This window comes from Hemibagrus wyckioides, linkage group LG28 (genome assembly GCF_019097595.1).
Source record: "Hemibagrus wyckioides isolate EC202008001 linkage group LG28, SWU_Hwy_1.0, whole genome shotgun sequence".
Taxonomy (NCBI): Eukaryota; Metazoa; Chordata; class Actinopteri; order Siluriformes; family Bagridae; genus Hemibagrus; species Hemibagrus wyckioides.
In genome coordinates this window covers 12608641-12626928 of record NC_080737.1, presented here as the reverse complement: position 1 = coordinate 12626928, position 18288 = coordinate 12608641, and the positions used below count along the sequence as shown (strand labels likewise).

The 18288-nt window shown below is 43.1% G+C and overlaps 3 protein-coding genes across 4 annotated transcripts in view; 1 reads left to right on the top strand and 2 right to left on the bottom strand.

Moving 5' to 3' along the window:
- zzef1 (zinc finger, ZZ-type with EF hand domain 1) overlaps positions 1-1988 on the bottom strand; it is a 69278-nt gene extending 67290 nt beyond the window's left edge. For both annotated transcript variants that reach the window (XM_058383971.1, XM_058383972.1), the window contains exon 1: positions 1374-1988. In XM_058383971.1, the coding sequence (XP_058239954.1) occupies positions 1374-1811 (438 nt within the window). In that variant the 5' untranslated portion in view covers positions 1812-1988. The remainder of the gene's footprint in view (positions 1-1373) is intronic.
- A 193-nt stretch (positions 1989-2181) lies between these two features.
- LOC131348776 (neuferricin) lies at positions 2182-4568 on the top strand. Its single transcript, XM_058383974.1, has 4 exons — positions 2182-2650; positions 3019-3159; positions 3538-3724; positions 4146-4568. The coding sequence occupies exons 1-4, from the start codon at positions 2407-2409 to the stop codon at positions 4312-4314; spliced, it is 741 nt and encodes a 246-aa protein (XP_058239957.1). The 5' UTR covers positions 2182-2406; the 3' UTR covers positions 4315-4568.
- Positions 4569-4703: 135 nt separating this feature from the next.
- ankfy1 (ankyrin repeat and FYVE domain containing 1) lies at positions 4704-18288 on the bottom strand. The gene is made up of 25 exons (XM_058383973.1): positions 18151-18288; positions 16113-16326; positions 15844-15962; positions 15354-15489; positions 14976-15099; positions 14108-14257; positions 13845-14010; positions 13486-13690; positions 13337-13405; positions 13069-13268; positions 12826-12923; positions 12265-12475; positions 12085-12183; positions 11848-12001; positions 11137-11305; positions 10863-10981; positions 10321-10477; positions 9927-10127; positions 9250-9426; positions 8344-8491; positions 8158-8248; positions 7923-8047; positions 7111-7257; positions 6854-6944; positions 4704-6772 (listed from the first exon to the last, which is right to left on the bottom strand). Exons 1-25 carry the CDS (start codon positions 18158-18160, stop codon positions 6640-6642), a joined length of 3513 nt encoding a protein of 1170 aa, XP_058239956.1. The 5' UTR covers positions 18161-18288; the 3' UTR covers positions 4704-6639.

Below are 18288 nucleotides of genomic sequence, written 5' to 3'. Positions count from 1 at the left end.
AAGAGAAGTGAACATTGGTGAGTGAATGGTTTCAGTGCACTAGAAGTATTTTGTGCTTGAGACTGACCTTAAAATGGCCAACTCACTGGTCAGCGTCCTGACTACTGAACTAGACGGCTGATTAAGACTTGATGGCATATTCGCATGATGGCATATTCGCATGAGTCGACAGGACGCGGCTCAATGTGCTCGGTGAAGAGCAATTCTGGTTATACTGCTGGAAATATTTGTTGTATTAGTTAGGCTATTAACACTTTTTTTATTAAGTTCGTCATATGTGTCATTTCACGTTTTCTCCTTGTTCACCACTGCTGTAATGGATGGATTTCTCTGTCAATATTTGGCTCTTATTTTCTTGTATATTTTACCAAGAGCTTGCTGTTCTTCTTCTCTGGCAGAGGCTCATGTCCATTTCATTCTGGACAAATCTCATCAATCTCTCCGTGGCTGTTTAATGCCTCATTTGCCTGATGATGCTGTTGGATTCCTGCTGATTCGTCCCTCAGATCTAAAGTTGATGAACTGACTAAATTTGCTTTTTGTTGCATTCCCAGCATTTTTAGTTTTTCCCCCCAATTCAGTCTGGTCAATTTCCCAAATCTTCCCAACAACATTACAACCGGGTCAGATGAAAACGAATATATGCTTTCCCCAAGGCATGAGACAGGCAACAGTTCACAGCACACTTAGAAGAAAGCGCTTTCTTCCTCTTCTGCATTCTGGGCTCACAGAGACGCCCGGGATTGGCTAGCGCCCTTGTGATTGACAGGAGAGAGACAGTAATGACACATCTCCCATGCTGACCGGACAGAAAGTTTCGCTTTCCTGCAATCACAGAAAACCGAGCGAAACCCTTTTCTTTTGCACCACTAAGAAGCCTCCCAGCACGCTCGCTCGATATTATAATCTTCCAGATTCACTGAGATGGTGATGTTCTGTTGATGATCATGTAATATGTCTTGCCTGTTACACGGGTATAAATAATAAAGGATTTTACTGCGAAGGTTACATGGAGTTAGAATAATGACTTTTTTTTTTGAACAATCACGATATTCGATAATATCGATTATCAGCACCACCCCCACCTGAGGACATGTTAGGTACCCAGCTGATGACGTGCCCTGGTCGGGGGCGGGGCTAATGTCCGTAAAGGTGAATTGTAAATAGAGGACAAAAAAAATCCAAAGATCTGAGCAGATTCACTGCATGACACTGTTTATCCAAGTTATCTCTGAGATAAGACTCAGTGGGAGCGGTTTGTAATGTTAAACATGTCACTAACAGACTATATACACTTCTTACTAAAGAGTTTGATCTGATAGTTGGATCATTTTTTTGTGTCTGTGATGGAAATCAAACAGAGACATGTCTACCTCCTCACACTCGTCCCTCTGCGCGTCTCTGCTTTCCAGCATGTCGCAGAACTGCTCCAGTGTGAGCGCCTCCTCCCCGCGGCCGAGCCGCTCCTCCAGCCAGCGCACCAGCGCGCTCTCGTTGCGGGCGATCGCAGATTCCGACACGGTGAGAGTGGTGGTGTCACCGGTGCGGCCCGCTGCCTCTCTCAGCCGCACCTGCTCCATCAGGGCCTCTGGAGACGGCAGGCCGGAGCTCGCTACAGGACCATGACTTGAGCCCCTGCCGCTGCGTCCCGAGCCGGAGCCTCCTGTTGCTGAGCCGCCGCCGTTGCCACCACCAGTCCCGGTTCCCGGGGCCGCCGCAGAGGCCGGGCCGCCTTCCGTGAAACTCGGGCTCTCTGCCTCGATGTCCTCCTCGTCACCGCTCCCGGTGCCGCCGCTCTCCGCATTCCCCATCACTGATGTCCCGGGTGCGGGCTAACACACTGAATCTTTATTCCTTTAGGCTCCGTGATTCAGGCTCTTTCGACACACACATATATACACACACTCTCTCTCTCTCTCTCACACACACACACACACCGCTCGGCTGCTTTCGGTCGGTGTCACTCACTACCGCATTTGATGACGGTAGCGTCACAGCCAGGGTTACAGCAAACTTCCGCGATCCTCGCTCATACGTTGTGTGTAACAGTGCGCCATCTACAGCACGCCTCCAGTACTACAACACCAGCTCTTAATTTGTAGACGTTGTTATTTTTCTTCTTCTCAGCCTTAATCCTGAGCTTCCTTAACTTAATTATATTAAGAACATATATCACTGCGTAATTAATGGTCAGTGGAATTGTAATCTAATAATAATCTTCCGTTCTGACCAGTTTTTTCGTTTTAAAAGCTACATGTTGAATGTTTACATTTTTTCAGACATGCGCATTACGATGTAACCAAAACCCGGAAGTTCACAGCGACCTCACTGCTTGTGTTTCTCGGTTATTTTACTCCATTTAAGTTACTATTTTAGCTATGTAGTGGGTCGACTGTAAGCAGCACGATGATAAAATACGCTGTAGCGCTTATTTCAGTGAGTTTGGCGTTATGGAGCGGGTCTGATTGGCTAAACCTTTGGCGTTTTGAGTCTCAGGACTCGGACAGACTTCTGAGCCGAGAAGAGCTGTCACTGTATAACGGGAGGGAGGACAGTAAAGGGCTTTACCTCGCCATTTTAGGACAGGTGTTTGATGTTGAAAAGGGAAGGAAGCATTACGGTCCTGGTGGAGGATACCGTTTCTTTACAGGTATTTCTCCAGCACCTTTTCTGATGCTGAACACTGCTTTTCAATGGGAAGACCACTAGGGGGCGTGGCCAGTCACACCTGAGCCAACTTCTCCTACCTCAATGCTCAATCCTCCTCCTTTCTCATGGACTTGGGTTTTGGATTCTAGGAGGAATTGGATCATGTCTGACGGATAGTAACGTAGTGGCAAGAACATAAGCACTAACTAATAAAAGACAAGGCTGGGATTCAGCCCCTAAGATTTGGTTCAGTTGAGAACACTTTTATATGATCTGGGAAATCCCTCACCTTGAGGATGGTGTACAAGATGATAAGCCCTGTTGTTGTAATACATCTCTGTGTTTTTGTGTGTTGATGTGTATTTTCAGGCAGAGATGCATCCAGGGCTTTTGTGACGGGTGATTTTACAGAGTCAGGGTTGACCGATGAGGTCTCAGACCTGTCTCCGTCTCAGATAGTGGCCCTCTACGACTGGCTGGCTTTCTATCAGAAGGACTACAAACCTGTAGGTAAGATACAGTGGAGTTGGCAAGGAAGAAGCTTCATAAAGCTATACACTTGCACACATTTACCGCACACAGCAGTATGTTTGGTGATTAGATGCAGAACTGGACAAGCTAGAGAGAACAGGCAGCAGTAACAAAAGCTTAGTTTGTAAATAAAGTACAATAAAGTATCTATCCATCTATCTATCTGACATTTTATGGAATTTTGTGGGTGTCTCAGTTGTGTAGTGTACATGCTTGGTCATTTTTGGCTGATATTCATCAATATGAGGAAAATCACAGACAGAAATTTTGCACTATGAAAACATACACACACACACGCGTCAATATAATTTGACGTTTCCTCCAGTTCCTCCATGAATCATTTATTTTTTTCCACAGGTAAGTTAATTGGTCGGTTCTACAGCGAGAGCGGAAAGCCCACAGCTGTCCTGCAGAAGGTGGAGGCTTCTTTGGCTCAGGGGCTGAAACTGAAAGCCCAGGCTGAGAAGGAGAACAAGCTTTATCCAGCCTGTAACTCAGAGTGGAACTCCGACAGAGGAGGACGCGTTTGGTGCTCCACTAAAAGGTAACCCTGACCCCACATGAAAAAATCTAAACATCCTACCAAGATCCGTTTTAATGCCTCTCCCTCTAGGTGGCAGAAGTGTTATAGTTTTGGGTTGTCTGTGATTCTCTATATCTTAGTACCCAGTGAGTGAATGTTTGTAGGATTTAAATCACCATAGTAACCAGCAGAGTAAATTGTGGAATATTATCCAAACAGGGTCAAAGCCACAATAAGGTCAAATAGTTTTTCTTCAATAGCATCCTATCTGACTGAAATATGTTTTAATGGTGCATTCATACAGAGAGGTTTGCTTGAATAAAACAACTGTTCACAAATCACCTGCAATAATGTATTTATACCATAAGCTATGAGATCCCTACATCACCAAAAGTTACATACTGCTGCTTTAATGTGCAATCTTATATTGTGTCTTTTCCAGCGGCGCAGTGCACAGAGACTGGGTTGGTGTTCCCAGAATGCTCTTCTCACCTGGTTCTGGTCACACACGCTGCGTGTGTGTACGACCGGACGATCCCACACAATCAAACAACCCAAATCTCCAGGAGTATAAAGACTGTTCACCTCAAGCAGAGTCATGTCTACTTTAACGAAGACTGAGCTCGTAATTAGTTACTTCATTTTAAGCAATATGATCTGGGTTGTCTGGTCTCAGGATGGACAACCAGACAGGATACATTTAAAGGTGCTATATGTGAGATTGTTCTTGTGTTCAGTTCCTTCTTAAGTCATTAAAGGACTATAGAAAAGTGCTATATAATGAAGCGGGATGTTCTGGGACAGCAATTATAATGAAATCTTGTCTATGAAAAGATTTTAATGCACAATAAAAATGACTTTTTTACATTTTGGTTGATTTGATTCCTTTTCATGTGAAGCTAATATCTAATGATTAAAATGTTTTAATCGTTCAATTAATCGAAAAGAAAAGCATTAAACGTCCCTCGTTCAATCTGTAAACAAAGTCAGAACAACTCGCTTGAATTGATTTTTTTTGTTTGTTTGTTTTTAATCGTCTGATGACCTTAATGTTGTAAAGTTGTCCTCCCTTTCTTGAAAAACGGATACTAGAGGAAGTGACAGGCGAGATATCTGAGCATACAGATACAACAGTGTGCATAAGAGATCGGACAGAGGCGAAAGAAAAAAAAAAGAAAGAAAAAGCACAACCTGCGTTTCAGTACAAAAACAGTTGTAGTGGTCAAAAATAGTATACAATTAGCTGTACAAGTTAACAGAACCTAGAATAGACTGGGGACTCTTCGACCACCGACGTCACATTCTCCTTTTGTACGATCAGGAAACCCAAAAAATAATAATTCCAGTATGATAAAGTGCAGCTGAAAGAGTTTAAAAAAAAAAAAAACATAAGACGGTCAAATGTAACGTGACATGAGGCAAAAGTCATTCAGTAATATGCTATAGGTTACATGGAATGCTTTGGTGATCAGAATGATTAGGACAGTGCTAAAATGATAAATGTGCATATGCATAGTAGACAACTCATCATACTTCTGCACCTAAGTTTACTTGGTAATAGCAGATTTTTTTTTTGTTCGGGACAGAAAACGAGACTTTGTTCGGCTGTGAATGTTTCATGAAGGAAAAAATGTTAATGGAAGAATTAAAAAAGTGCATTTAATATCCTCACTGATTAATGAAACTGATGCACATCAAGGGTTAATAAAACAAAATCATATCATTTACTGAAATGTGCTTGATGCGGAGTTAACCTTGTGTTTCGTTTGTTTTCAGGCCGTCGGGGTGATGATCCCCCTTCGTGGACCTTAGGTGCAAGAAAAATAGTAAAGGTTCATAAACGCTCCTTGTTTAAACAAAAAGCATCACTCAGGCCAACGTGATTAAGGCTTTAAACCCCTCTGAAGAGGAACGGCTTAATTATCCGATCTCGGATAAATTCTTCGTCCGTCGTCCGTCATGACTCGACGCCCGCTAATGAGAATCTTCAAACCTACGTATGTGGTGTTTTTAACGCTGAAATGACTGATGTTGTAAATAAAGTTCTACGGCGTTTGCGGTTTCTTTCTTAAGGCCTGGCACCTACGATACCTACTAGGTCTACTTTCGATAGCGTTCTGCTACTTCAGAGGCTCTTAACTCCAGTCTTTCATATTCTCAACAGACCTGACCCATGTCATTACAGGAAAAACTCCACCCTGAAACATGTCTAGAATGGAATATCTGTAGCGTGCTTAGAGATTCTGGTGCTAATTTGTTGGTTGGTTGTTACTTCCTGTGAGACGTGTAGCACTCTGATGTGGCAGAGAGACACTGCTTGCCTATATATAGTAGCATTTAATAGGAGGAGAAAAAAAACGATCTTAAACATATGCTGAGGTATCTCGACACTCTTTAGCATGAGCTTCTTTTCTCACTCGTGTAGAAATAGCATACGTTGCACCTCAGGATGCGGTACAGCTGTATGACACGTTTGCGCCGAGTTACCCCAGAGACCCCGGCGATCCGCGAGCATGACGGCAGTATTAGCATGAACGATGGAGGTTTGTACAGATAAGGATGCCAGACTAAAGGACTAAAGCGCTGCTGCATCACTCTACTGTATTGATTCTTAGGTCTGAAGATGATGTGTCGATCAGGGTGGATTTTTCCTCAGATCATTAGCTGAGCAGCTGGATCGTGTGTTTCACAGAACACGAGGTCCTCAAGATTAGAGTTAAGAGCTCCTGCACTACTTTAATTTTGATCCTTAATAGATGTTGGTACTAGAACATACATACACATGTTTTTGTTCAGAAACGTCTGCAATAGTAGTAAAAAATTGTGGTCCGTACATTTAGTCCATTCCTTTTCCTCCCTTCTCTCCGTCTCCACCTTTTTTTATCCACCGCAGTCTGGTTTAGTGTAGGCACCACACCACACGCCCTGCTAGTGTGTTAGGAGACTCCGCCCAGAGTTAGCACATCAAAGCAAATATCGCACACGCGCACTGGCTTGTTCAGGTCGAATTTGATGATGGGGATCTCCTTGACGGAGCACTTGTGGCAGAGCAGGCGGCCGCAGTGACGGCTGGTGAGAGGAAAGGATCGGTTTAGAGAATCGGACTTATTTCCAGTATTGCATACAGATGAATGCGTTCCAAGTACATACCAGTGATGCTTTCTTGTAGTGACTCCAAACTTGGCAGCACATTCGTAACAGTTGGAGCCGTCGCACCATGGGGGCTCTTTGGACAGCATATCTTCAACATACAAAAATCACACACACCAAAAAAAAATCTGATATGAAACATGATGATCTTTGGATAGCCAATGCATGAAAATAAACAAAATCTAAATATGTATGATATTGGTGTGTTAGATAGTGCATTAGGCTTTACTTAAACAGAAAAGCTGTGGATCTCGTACCTAGAAGGCGGAAGAGGAGCTGCTTAGTGGCCACTTGATAGTTGAAGATGTTTATGCCCTGATTGTTGTTGACGCCCAGCCGAGCTCCAGCCCTCACGATGGCGCGACAGAGATTAGCGTTTCCTTTCATGTAGGCCAACAGAAGAACTGAAGAGCAAAGACAAGTACACTAAAATGAATAATCGCATCAAATCATCACTGCAGACATTTGGAATTACATATCGGTCTATAGTGTTCTGTGGTCAAAACACCAGCGGCTTCATTTCAGAAATGTCTTGTTGAAGAGCGAGGTCAGAGGAGAGTGACCGGACTGGTGCGGGTTGACTTGAAGTCTATCGTAACTCATATACCCACTCTCAATCCTAAGTCAAATGGGCTACAACAACAAATAAACACATAAACAAAGACTGGGGTCCTCTACTATCAGCCATACATAGCAATCTAAACCTACACTAGGAACAGGCTCACTGAAACTGGACACTTAAATATTGGAAAATCTTTGTTTGAAAGATTTTCTAGAAGCATGTGAATAAAATAAGTCTAATGAAAGCAGACATCCCTGTCCCTCTATTAAGGCCAATCCTTAGCCTTATCTGTAAAATATTTGCTAATACATTTTAAGTACGTTTTTAAGAAAGTCAGAGTAGATGCTCTTTAATATACATTCATTTACTACAAGCATCATTTACTGGTCTAGGAACATCTATAACACCATGTATGAATAGAAACAGCCATATGCACTCCAATTGATTCATCAGAATCAGTTAGAAATGTCTACACAGCCTTTATGAGGAAAATGCTACGGTACTAACCTGTATTCCCTTCACTGTCTGGTTTATCCAGAGGATACTCTGACATACATTCCAAGAACAGCTCAAAGATTGCTGCTGCGTTTTCCTTCCCGTATTGTCCAAGAACATGCATTGGAGACTGGCCCCTAAAGGTGACAAGCAAGGTCAACTAAATGAAAAGCAATCCTTCAGTTCTCATTATTCTGATATATAAATAAATCGATAAAGCTGTTGTGTGTTTTTCATGGACGTGTACCTGACGTTGTAGGCCTCTGCGTCGATGTTCGACTCGGTGAGAAGAACTCGGACATTATTCAGGCGACCCTGCATCACAGCAAGGTGTAGAGCTGAAATAGAACCAAGTGAAGAGATCACATACAATGAGACGTCTGACTTTTGATTCAGGTTCATTTGACGTGGTTTTAGGAGTAGAGATATGCACCGTTGTTTCCGTTCTCGTCAACCGCTGGAAAATCGACGCCGTTTTCGAGCAGGACCGAGCAAATAGTGGCCAGATCTTGCTGCGCCGCCAAATGTAGAGCCGTCTGCCGGTGTTTAGTCAACTCGTTCACTTTAGCACCTGCTAGAAGCTGAACACGAACACACAATGATCTGGATTACACACACATGCACAGCAATCATGAAAACTGTCATGCAAATCCACACTAATATGCAAAATAGGTCAAATTCAGCAGTACATACAGAACTAATCGTGGCGTAACAGTACACTCTAAACACGATTCAATTCAAGATACTGGGCTCATGATTCAGTTTGATTCTCAGAATATTTAGAACGAAAATAATGACTGAAAAGGCTCCTTTTTTATTTCTGAATGAGAAAAAAATGCAAAACAATGTATGTGTCTATATAAAATGAAATACATTTGCATTTAATATTATGAAACATAATAGACATTCCCTGTATCTTAAAAAGAATTAAATACATTTCTAAATTCTACCAAACATCTGATGGCTCTGTAGGCGTGCCAAAGTCAACTGAAATGCACTGCAACCTTTTTCTTGTTAACTGTAAATATCAGTGGAAGCTACTGAAGAGCTCTGTTTAACTGTTATAACATGCTGGTGAACCCATATTACATGTAATGAAGGTCATTTGTTGTGATCCGTCAGTGTGCTCTCTCTATCTTAACTATGTAGGTTGTACAGACTGGGACTGCTGGTGTTCAAGCAGTGTCTAATTGCATTAGATGTCCAATTAATAGAATGCTGATTCCCACATTCCTACATTGCAGTCACGTTTCTGACAATTTTTCTTTATACACTCTAATAAGTAATTAATAACACAGAGCCATAAAATCACATGAAGTTATAACTGATAAAGGCTTACCAGGTTGCGCACGATGATCTCCGAGCCGGCCTGCACGGCGAGGTGCAGTGGTGTGAGTTTGGCCGAGTCCTGCACTCTGGAGTTAACGTTAGCCTGCACGCTGATCAGGAAGAGCACACTCTCGATGTCGGAGTTCTGCACAGCTATGTGAAGGAAGTTACGACCCTTGTTGTCAACCTAAGCAGAGACGCAAATAGACAGCAGCCAGGTGAGACATGCATTAAAATGATTCTCTTTCGCCCGTTTACAGGATCCTGTAATCAAAATCTAAATAGAAAATATACCATTGTACCAGAGATGTCATTCCTGGTAAATCATTATAGTATGAGATGATTAAAACATTTTGGGGCATGCTACTTCTAGACAATAATCTTATCTACTACCTTATCTAGTCACTGATTATTTTCCTAAAACTCTTGTATTCCTTAAAATGTTCCTGATGGAGAATTTCAACATACTTAAAGACAGATTATTTTACAGACGGAGATAACACTGTTAATTATCTGCTAGCCGTTAATGGCACAGTGCCTTATCATGATGTATAATTCATAGGAATGCTAAAATAGAAATCTGCGTCATCTGGATCTAATCCACATAGAGGCAACAATCACTGAGAGAAATGTCACAATGATCTTCACCACAGTTATACCCATCTGTCTCCCTCTTGCCTATCCCACCTGCTCGGCTGCTCCGGGTTCTCTTTTGAGGATGGCTTCTGCTGCTTTGTTGTTCTTGTGAGTCATGGCACAGGCAAATGGCGTTGTGCCCTGTCGGTCTCTCAGGTTCAGTCGGATGTCAGGGTGCGAGATGAGAAGCTGAATAATCACGCTGTGCTGGTTTCTGATGGCCACATGGATTGGTGCCCGGCCCTCGGCATCCTACGTGTGACAGCAAAGAGGGAACACCATGAACATGACTCTAGGATTGCACTCTAGTGTGAGCTATACACATCTACACACAGTTCTATAAAAGAATATGGCTTCATCTTAATATATAAGTATACCAGAAGCTTAGACAAAGCCTGTAATATTAAATAGATTCGTACAGGAAACATGTGCACTGTGTCAATACCTGTGCGTTAACATTTGCTCCGAACTCCAGAAGGCACTGTACCACCTCTTCGAGGCCCCAAGAGGAGGCCAAGTGCAGAGGGCTCTGACCATCCCGCGCCTCCTCATCGCCCTCCCCGTTAGGGCCAGGCCTCCGAGGACTATTCACATCACAGCCACTGAAAGAGAGAACCATATACACAAACACAAAGAGGTTAATGTGACAGTAAGCAAAACACCTTTCAGTAAGACCCAGGTATTCAACAGGGAGTAAATAACCTAATAACCTAATTTTTTGATCTCTTAAAGGATTTGAGGCATTGGATATATCATATAAAGTCTAAGCCACCATGGTGATACAGAGTAATATATTTATTAACAATCCAGCTCCATATACACCCGTCGGTAGATTTTGTTTTGTTCTGTTATTGCCACACCTGAAATTTAGGTCACACCAGTCAGACTGCAGGAAAACAAAGGTTTCATATTGTAGGCATGTCTGAAACAGAATACCATCTACACGAGCATGAGCGCTGATGATATGCTTAGTTCATATGTGCACACCTGCGTATAAGGAAGCAGGCGGAGATCTCGTTGTTCTTATCGATGGCTCTGTGCAGCAACGTTTGCTGGCACCCTCCTGGTCCTGAACTCCAGCACGTTGTGTCACAGCCATGCCTGACCTATCAGGAGCCAGAGCAAAGCCAAAAACCCAACAATCATTTAACAGATCTAAATCAATTGAAAATCATTTAGCAAAGATCTAGCACAAAAAGAAAATACAAACACAGAAATCTTTGCAGAAGGAAGAGACAACCAATTTCCTGGTCACACCTACCAATGTTGAGGCAATATCCTCTAGGCCATTCTCTAAGGCAAGCCAGAGCGGAGGATCCCCCTTCTCATTCACCACGGACATGTCTGCTCCGCGTGTACAGATAGCGTCCACCACCAAGGGGAGCTGGTTACTGATGGCCAGCTGCAGGGCTGTCTGCCCCTCCTGTGTCCTAGAGGTCAAGAAAACCTTTAATTACTGAAATGAATTCATATCAGTTACAGATATGTACATTCACACTGGTAAAGCTTTACAATAATCCACTGTCTACTGCCATTGTGTTAAATTAAGCCCAACACCTTAATTAACATATTTGTGGTTGCTAGCTGCCAAAATTCAGAAGTGGCACTCAAGCAAGTTCCAGTTTTATACCTGGAGACCAGAGATCAGCAGGTTATCAACACAATGTTATATTTTCCTGTTTTTTTGTGATCTTATGTTTAGTCCTAGACTTAAAAATCTAGATCAATGCAAGTGTATAAATCATTCAAACAAATGCCTATTAAATGTACTCCATTGTTATGTTAACATTACTATCCCTTTAGCGAGCGTTAATCAAGGGAACCTTAATTTCATGTACAAATGCTTTTGCAATAACAAAAAAACTCTGCGTCTAGACATGGGCAATGTCAAAGTTTAGTCAACAAGATTTGTATGCTTGACCGTATACAGTCTGACCACCGAAAAGCACTCTACTGCCCGGAAACACATTACCTTACGTTGATGTCTGCTTGGTGCTCTAGCAGGAAGAGGGCACTTTTGCTGTCCTGTCTCTTGATGGCCATGTGGAGAAGAGTCTGGCCATCTGACATGGTGTCATTAATGGCTGCCCCTGATCCCAGGAGCTGTGCGGCAATGGTGTGCATCCCTAACAAACATAATTAACTATATATTTAATACTTGGATAAGGATAGTTTGATGTGGGGAAATATACTATATGTCTGGTAGTACCTGTCCAGAGAGCAAGTCCGAGTACAGTCTGGTCCAAGGAATCTTTAAGGCTGAAGTCTGGGATGATCTGTAGGTTGTTGGTGGCATGGAGAGCATTGGCTATGATACAGAAAGGAAGAATGGAATCATTATCCCAATAGTAATAGTAAACAGAGCCTATTTTAGGACGAACAGTAGTACCTTTCTGCTCTAGTATGACAGACACCACGTCTGGGTGGTTGTGAACGATGGCCATGTGCAGAGGGCTCTGTAACGAGACGCCGTGGCTCCGGTCCCCTGCTTCAGGCAAGGCAGTGTGGGTTTGTAGATTAGGATTGGCCCCCTGCTGCAGAAGCTCAGCCGTCAGAGCGGCTAATCCGCAGCGACACGCTGTGTGCAGGGGAGTTTCACCCTATGAAGAAAACGGTGCATGCTGGAATTAACAAGGGACACCAAAGGGCAATCTAATGCAAAAAACGTTACCTATTAAAAAAAACACATTCGTTACTTGTACACATGCACAACACAGACCAGCAGCGGAAACAGATACATGACATTTATGCTATGCTAATTCAGTATGACGCGGTAAAGTGACAAATTGTTCAAATTGTTCCTCAAATGAATCTTACGGCACACGTGAGCTGAAGCATTTCAAATCCACATTCATGACTATAGTTCCTACATGCAATTAGTTCCTATTTAATGTTGAAAACATGGTTTGGCATAAAAAGAGCACACTTTTTTTTACTCAGGAACACTCACCCATTTATTAGTATGATTGACCTTTGCTTCATGGGTGGCCAGGAAAATGGCAGCTGCCTCACTCGCTGCAAGGGCTGCTCTCTGCATAAGGCAGTTTCCTAAAAGAAAAGACCAAGTGCCATTTCATGAGGTCAAAATATACTGATTTAGAAATTTAAATATATATTATAATTAAATATATATATAAATTTAGACAACAATGTGTAGAATGCATGGATGTGCAGGCAGTATGTAAATCCTTACCTGAGGCGTCTGGAGCATTGGGATCGCTTCCTCTTTGTATGAGTCGAGCGGCAAAGCTGTTCTCATCAAATGAGGTGCCGTTAACAACAGGAGCCTCGTCATCGAATGGGTTAATGGAGGGATCGGATGATACTGTAATGTACTGCAGAGCCAGCCACAGAGCAGTATTCCCTTCATGGTCTTTCAGGTCCATGTCCAGCCTGAACATTAGTAAAGTCATTAGTATATGTGAATACATTTCTTAATAAAGAAGGAATATAATGCTTACTGCTTGCATTGCAGGAGCTGGTTGAACACGGGTTCGTTTCCCGACAGCACTGCTTCATGTAAAGGGGTTCTGAAAAATGAACATAATGAACACCTGACCTGTATGATAACATCACACAAGAAGAGGCTGGTCTATACTATGTTACCCACCGTCCTCTGCTGTTTTGCATGTTGGGGTTGGCGCCGGTTTTGAGCAAGGCCTCTGCAATGCGGGCCATGCCGCTCATCACCTCAGCACTGTGCTTCTTTGGGCTGAAGGAGCAGACGAGGTGGAGCGGAGTCTCCACTGCTCCCACCGTGGCTGCGTTCACTTGGGCTGAGTGGCGGATCAGGAAGGTGGAAGCGAATTCATCTCCTGAATCCACACACGGGCAAGAAGAAAATAAACACTCACTTTTAGAAAGTTTATATAAGGGCGATGTAAGGAGAAATGCCACGTGGTTTTTTTATTTTACCTTCAGCATCACAGACTGAACAGAACGATGTTTTAAGGAATTACTGGCACTCACCTCTCTGGATAGCTTTGTGCAGCAGGCTCCAGCCACTCTGATCCACCATGTCCACGTCTGCTTTGTTGTTGACCAAGGTGGTGGCAATGCTCTCCAGTTTTCTGGACAAGGCCAAGTCTAGAGCAAGATCGCCGTTATTGTCCAGTTCATTCAGCTTTCCTGGCAGCTGCGAAAGAAAAACAAAAACAACTTTGCCTCCGGGAATTAATTTCACATAGTGCACTAAGTGTGCATGATTGTGTGTGTGAGACCACCTGACCTACCTGAGCATCCATCTCGATAAGATACAGGAAGACCACATCCTCTCTCTCCACTTTTATGGCTTTGTGAAGAGGAAACTCAGTCTTGGACTTGATCATCTTATAGAGCAGCTGTGCACTCATAGTACTGAAGTCCTCTTTCCTCAGGTCATCCTGTAATAGATCACATAGTTATGACTGGTCTATATAAGAGAATGGAAGACATCATATAAGTGACATACACCTTTATACTTCATAAATTAATTTATTTATGACGATATACAATAGACAAACATCCCAGTGGTAACCCCTTTTATGTGATTATTGTCTTACACAAATACATACACACCACTGGGAGGGAATGACTGCAGAGAAAGAGACTGAATCTGCAGCTCCAAAAGGGACGAAAAATTACCGTCTGCCTCTGTGACCTATTCGCGAAAATCACCTTGAGGATCAGTGAGCATGCTCAATAGGGATTTATGAAGGGAGGATTTAAGAAATCATAAACGAAGCCTCGATGCCAAGGACAGTGCTTCATCAAAACTTGCTTCCTGCTGCAAGTAACAGCGGGAGGGAGGATACCATCAGCCACTGACTCAGACAACAGAGAAGCAGCACGTCCGTAAGGAATGGCAAAATCAATGATCCTGCATGGGGAGGGGGGTCATTATTTCCTTTGAGGTAAATTATTCCAGAATACAGTCTCCTGGCTTCTTAGAAATAGATTATATCAGTAAGTGTTAGACGTCTTCGGTGATTCAGGTTTAAATAGAGAACACAGATGTATGAGCCACAGCTAGGCAGACACATCTTCCCCCACACTGCATTAATGATGACATGATTTGAGGCTGAACACTTGGTGTTAATGGCACACGGCATCCTGACTCACCCAATGGCTGGCGATGATTTCACCGCAGTAGTTCATCAGCGTGGAAGCGTCCAGCTCCTCGGCCGTCTGGTAAAACCTGATGCAGTTCCTCACGTTTACTGACGACATTACTCCTTTCTCACATCTAGAAATGAGCAGAGGAATACCAACGTTTGCATAATAAGAATATAAGACTACAAAAATGACAAGCAATGCTCTTTTCCCTAGCTCACCCCAGCTCCTTTGTTCAAGTAACTAACGTCCAGTGAATTGCTTTTTAGAAAAAAATTAAAATAAAATGAATGGATGCAGAACCACTGCAGTTTTTTAGGTCCAATTCAACAGGGTCATTGACCTGCAGTCTGTGAGTCATCCACCCTCACTCCTCTGTGTGCCTACCTCTCTCGCAGGAGGTAAAGTTGAAAGCGGTTGGCGAGCTTCATCAGGTCGATGAGGAAGGTGTCGTCTTCACACAACTCTAGCTCGTCCGTGTATGCCCAGCGTAGCATCGCCATGGCAACCTCTGGCTTGGCCTCTGAGGAAGAGAAGCAGGAAAAAGGAGATGAAAGAAATGTCAGGGGAAGAATAACAACAATAAAGGAACTGGACTTTAAAATCCAAATCATAGTTACAGGTCTGGCTCCTGGGAAACTTCCATTAACAGAATATGACCAGTCTGAATCCTGATAATTAGCTGATGAATATAAGAGGAGGTGGAGAAGGTCTATACCACCTCTTTGACTTTCTCTTTTTGCAGCAAGGACCATCTCTGCTTAGCCCTGCTCTCTGTGTGAGAGGAGCTTGTTTTGTTCTTCAGCTCATGTTAGCCAATCACATGATGTAGGGGAAAAAAAAAATAAAAAAATCACAAAACCTCATTGATTCTCACCCGACAGGTCAAGCTCGGACGTGGAGGCCATGTTGGCCAGGCTCCAGACGTCACTGCGTGCTGCCAGGACAAACTTATGGGCACTCAGCTGCTCCTGTCCGATTTTCACTTTCAGGTCACTAAAACACAACAGCACAGCTCAGTGTCAGTCTCAGGCTCACAGTCAAACATCATAAACCTAATCTCTAATCTAAGGCTTTGAAACTAAAATTTCCAATTTAATACCATACAGACAGAAAAATGGACTTTATTCAGCTCCCAGCATGCACCTGTACTGGTCTTGCTTATAAAGTTCAGCCACGATGGCCAGCAGGCGGCTGATGAAGGAGTCGCTGGGCTGTGAGGAGGAGGAGGAGGAGCTGTGACCGGAGGCCTGCGCCGCCAGCATGGAGCACCTCCGCTCCGTCTCCACCAGTTTCTGCTGCATTTTGACATACTCCTGCCGCAGCAGGGACAGGTGCTTCTGCAGTTTCTGCACCTCCTCTGCATAACGAGAGGAGAGAGTATAGGGGAGGGGAAAAAAAACAGGGCAGAAATTGAGCCACCAACAGTAAGGTAGTGTGCAGAAAGCTAAAAATACATGTGTACATACAAAGAGACAACGACATATACACATAGACACACATGTATGCAGACAGTCACATACAGAGACACACTTACAGTGACCTACAGAATGCAGTGACATATATATATATATATATATATATATATATATATATACACACACACACACACACACACACACAGAGACAGACAAAATGTCAGCAACAGAACGGGAAACAAGTTTAACCTGCGTTTAATAAAAAATCCAAAAGAAACAAAAAAACTTGCTGAGGCAGCAGACTAGAAGCTACTTCCTGATCATACACACTAACTTTCCTAGAGGGCCTAAAGGCAACAGACTGTAATGCAGCGTAACCACAACGTATACAGCTATCACATTTCCCAACTTTAATTAAGACAAACCGGATTTATGACTAAATCTCAAAAGCGTCCCCTGAGACAGTGTGTGTGCCTCTAGAAATCATGACGAAACGTCCACGTCCTCATTTCTTCCAAAGTGAGGTGACATTGGAATTTGACGGCTTAGCACAAATTCTGTAAGCCGGGCTTCCTTCCTCTTTTACTATCACTTCATATAGTCATTTCCAGAATTGCAGAGGAGACACTTTGCCTTTGCTTCAAGCAATCTGGAGGATTGTGAGACCTCGGGACGATCGGCGTACGAGTTAAAACCACATGACTGAGCCTTGCCAGGGGAACAATAAAACGTTCAAGCAACACCAACATGTACCTTATGGAAATGCTTGCATACTAAACACCACAGCGTTTTGACTTTAGGGCTAATTACAGTGCAAGAGCGCTCTCTCACTAGTCTTTACAATTAGACTAAATCCAGGTACGCAAGGTATTCGGGTTTCTTCCCACAATGCTAAAGAATCGAGTCAGCAGCTTTGTTTCTCAGGAGGTCAATGGGCACAATAAAGCTGTTTAAAAGCCTATGACACGGGTTACACAACAGCTGTAAAATGCACTCAAGCTGAAAACTAACTATGCTGACCTTCTTAACAAACAACTACTAGAGCCCAGGGTGGCATGATTTTCGGGCTGAGAAAGGAAACTACTGTTATTAAGGGGGGTCTGGTCCAGAAAGATAAGTGAAAGTCTTGGACAATCACGTGACCTCATCATGCATAATGAAATCCGTTAGCTCGAGACATATAACATGTATATATATATATATTCATTCATGCCAGGTTTGCTTCCCTTACCCAGAGCAACATTATCTCAATTCCAAATGGACTATATATGCACTGGATATCATATAAAGAACTTGTGTATACACCCTATATATATATCCCATATCCAGTGCATTACCGTTAGGCGCGTGAGCTAATGACAATTGTTGATATGCCACTATTTCAGCTTAAATGTTAAGCTACAAGGCCACCCTTGTCACCTGACAAGCTCATGCTAGCGCTCGTAAGACTTTAACACATCCTAGCTACAACAAGCGGACCCAAAATTCGGAAAATAAAAATGTTTTATTCGGTATTTTCCTGCATTTTCACTTCAACCACCGCCCAACCCACCACCTTACACACGGACCCAAAGGGGGAAAAAAACACACAGACGCAATGTTCAGCTAGTGCACGCAAACGCTAATTTAAGTCAAAACATGACGGAAATGTATTTAAGTACGCACTTGTCAGTTTAAGCCGATACGAAATGAACATATAGGATTTTTTTTAAAAAAAAAAAGGTCCGGAAAAGGACGTGAAAATATGTAAGAAATCATTTTCATACCTTCCGCCATGTTGGATCCGCGGCTGGTTGTGTGTTCTCGCGAGAGGACGGTGGAAGCGCAGGGTGAGTCTCGCGAGAAGACGGAGACACGCTAGGAGGAGCAATAGTATTATGTGGGAAAATTGATATCAGGCCAAT

Excerpts from the sequence above, each read along its gene's own strand:
- LOC131348776 (XM_058383974.1), top strand. The coding sequence starts at position 2,407 with ATGATAAAATACGCTGTAGCGCTTATTTCAGTGAGTTTGGCGTTATGG. Across the intron at positions 2,651-3,018 it reads AGGATACCGTTTCTTTACAG|GCAGAGATGCATCCAGGGCT; the intron begins GTATTTCTCCAG and ends GTGTATTTTCAG. Across the intron at positions 3,160-3,537 it reads GAAGGACTACAAACCTGTAG|GTAAGTTAATTGGTCGGTTC; the intron begins GTAAGATACAGT and ends TTTTTTCCACAG.
- ankfy1 (XM_058383973.1), bottom strand. Across the intron at positions 9,427-9,926 it reads AACCCGGAGCAGCCGAGCAG|GTTGACAACAAGGGTCGTAA; the intron begins GTGGGATAGGCA and ends GTCTCTGCTTAG. Across the intron at positions 8,492-9,249 it reads AGATCATCGTGCGCAACCTG|CTTCTAGCAGGTGCTAAAGT; the intron begins GTAAGCCTTTAT and ends GTTCGTGTTCAG.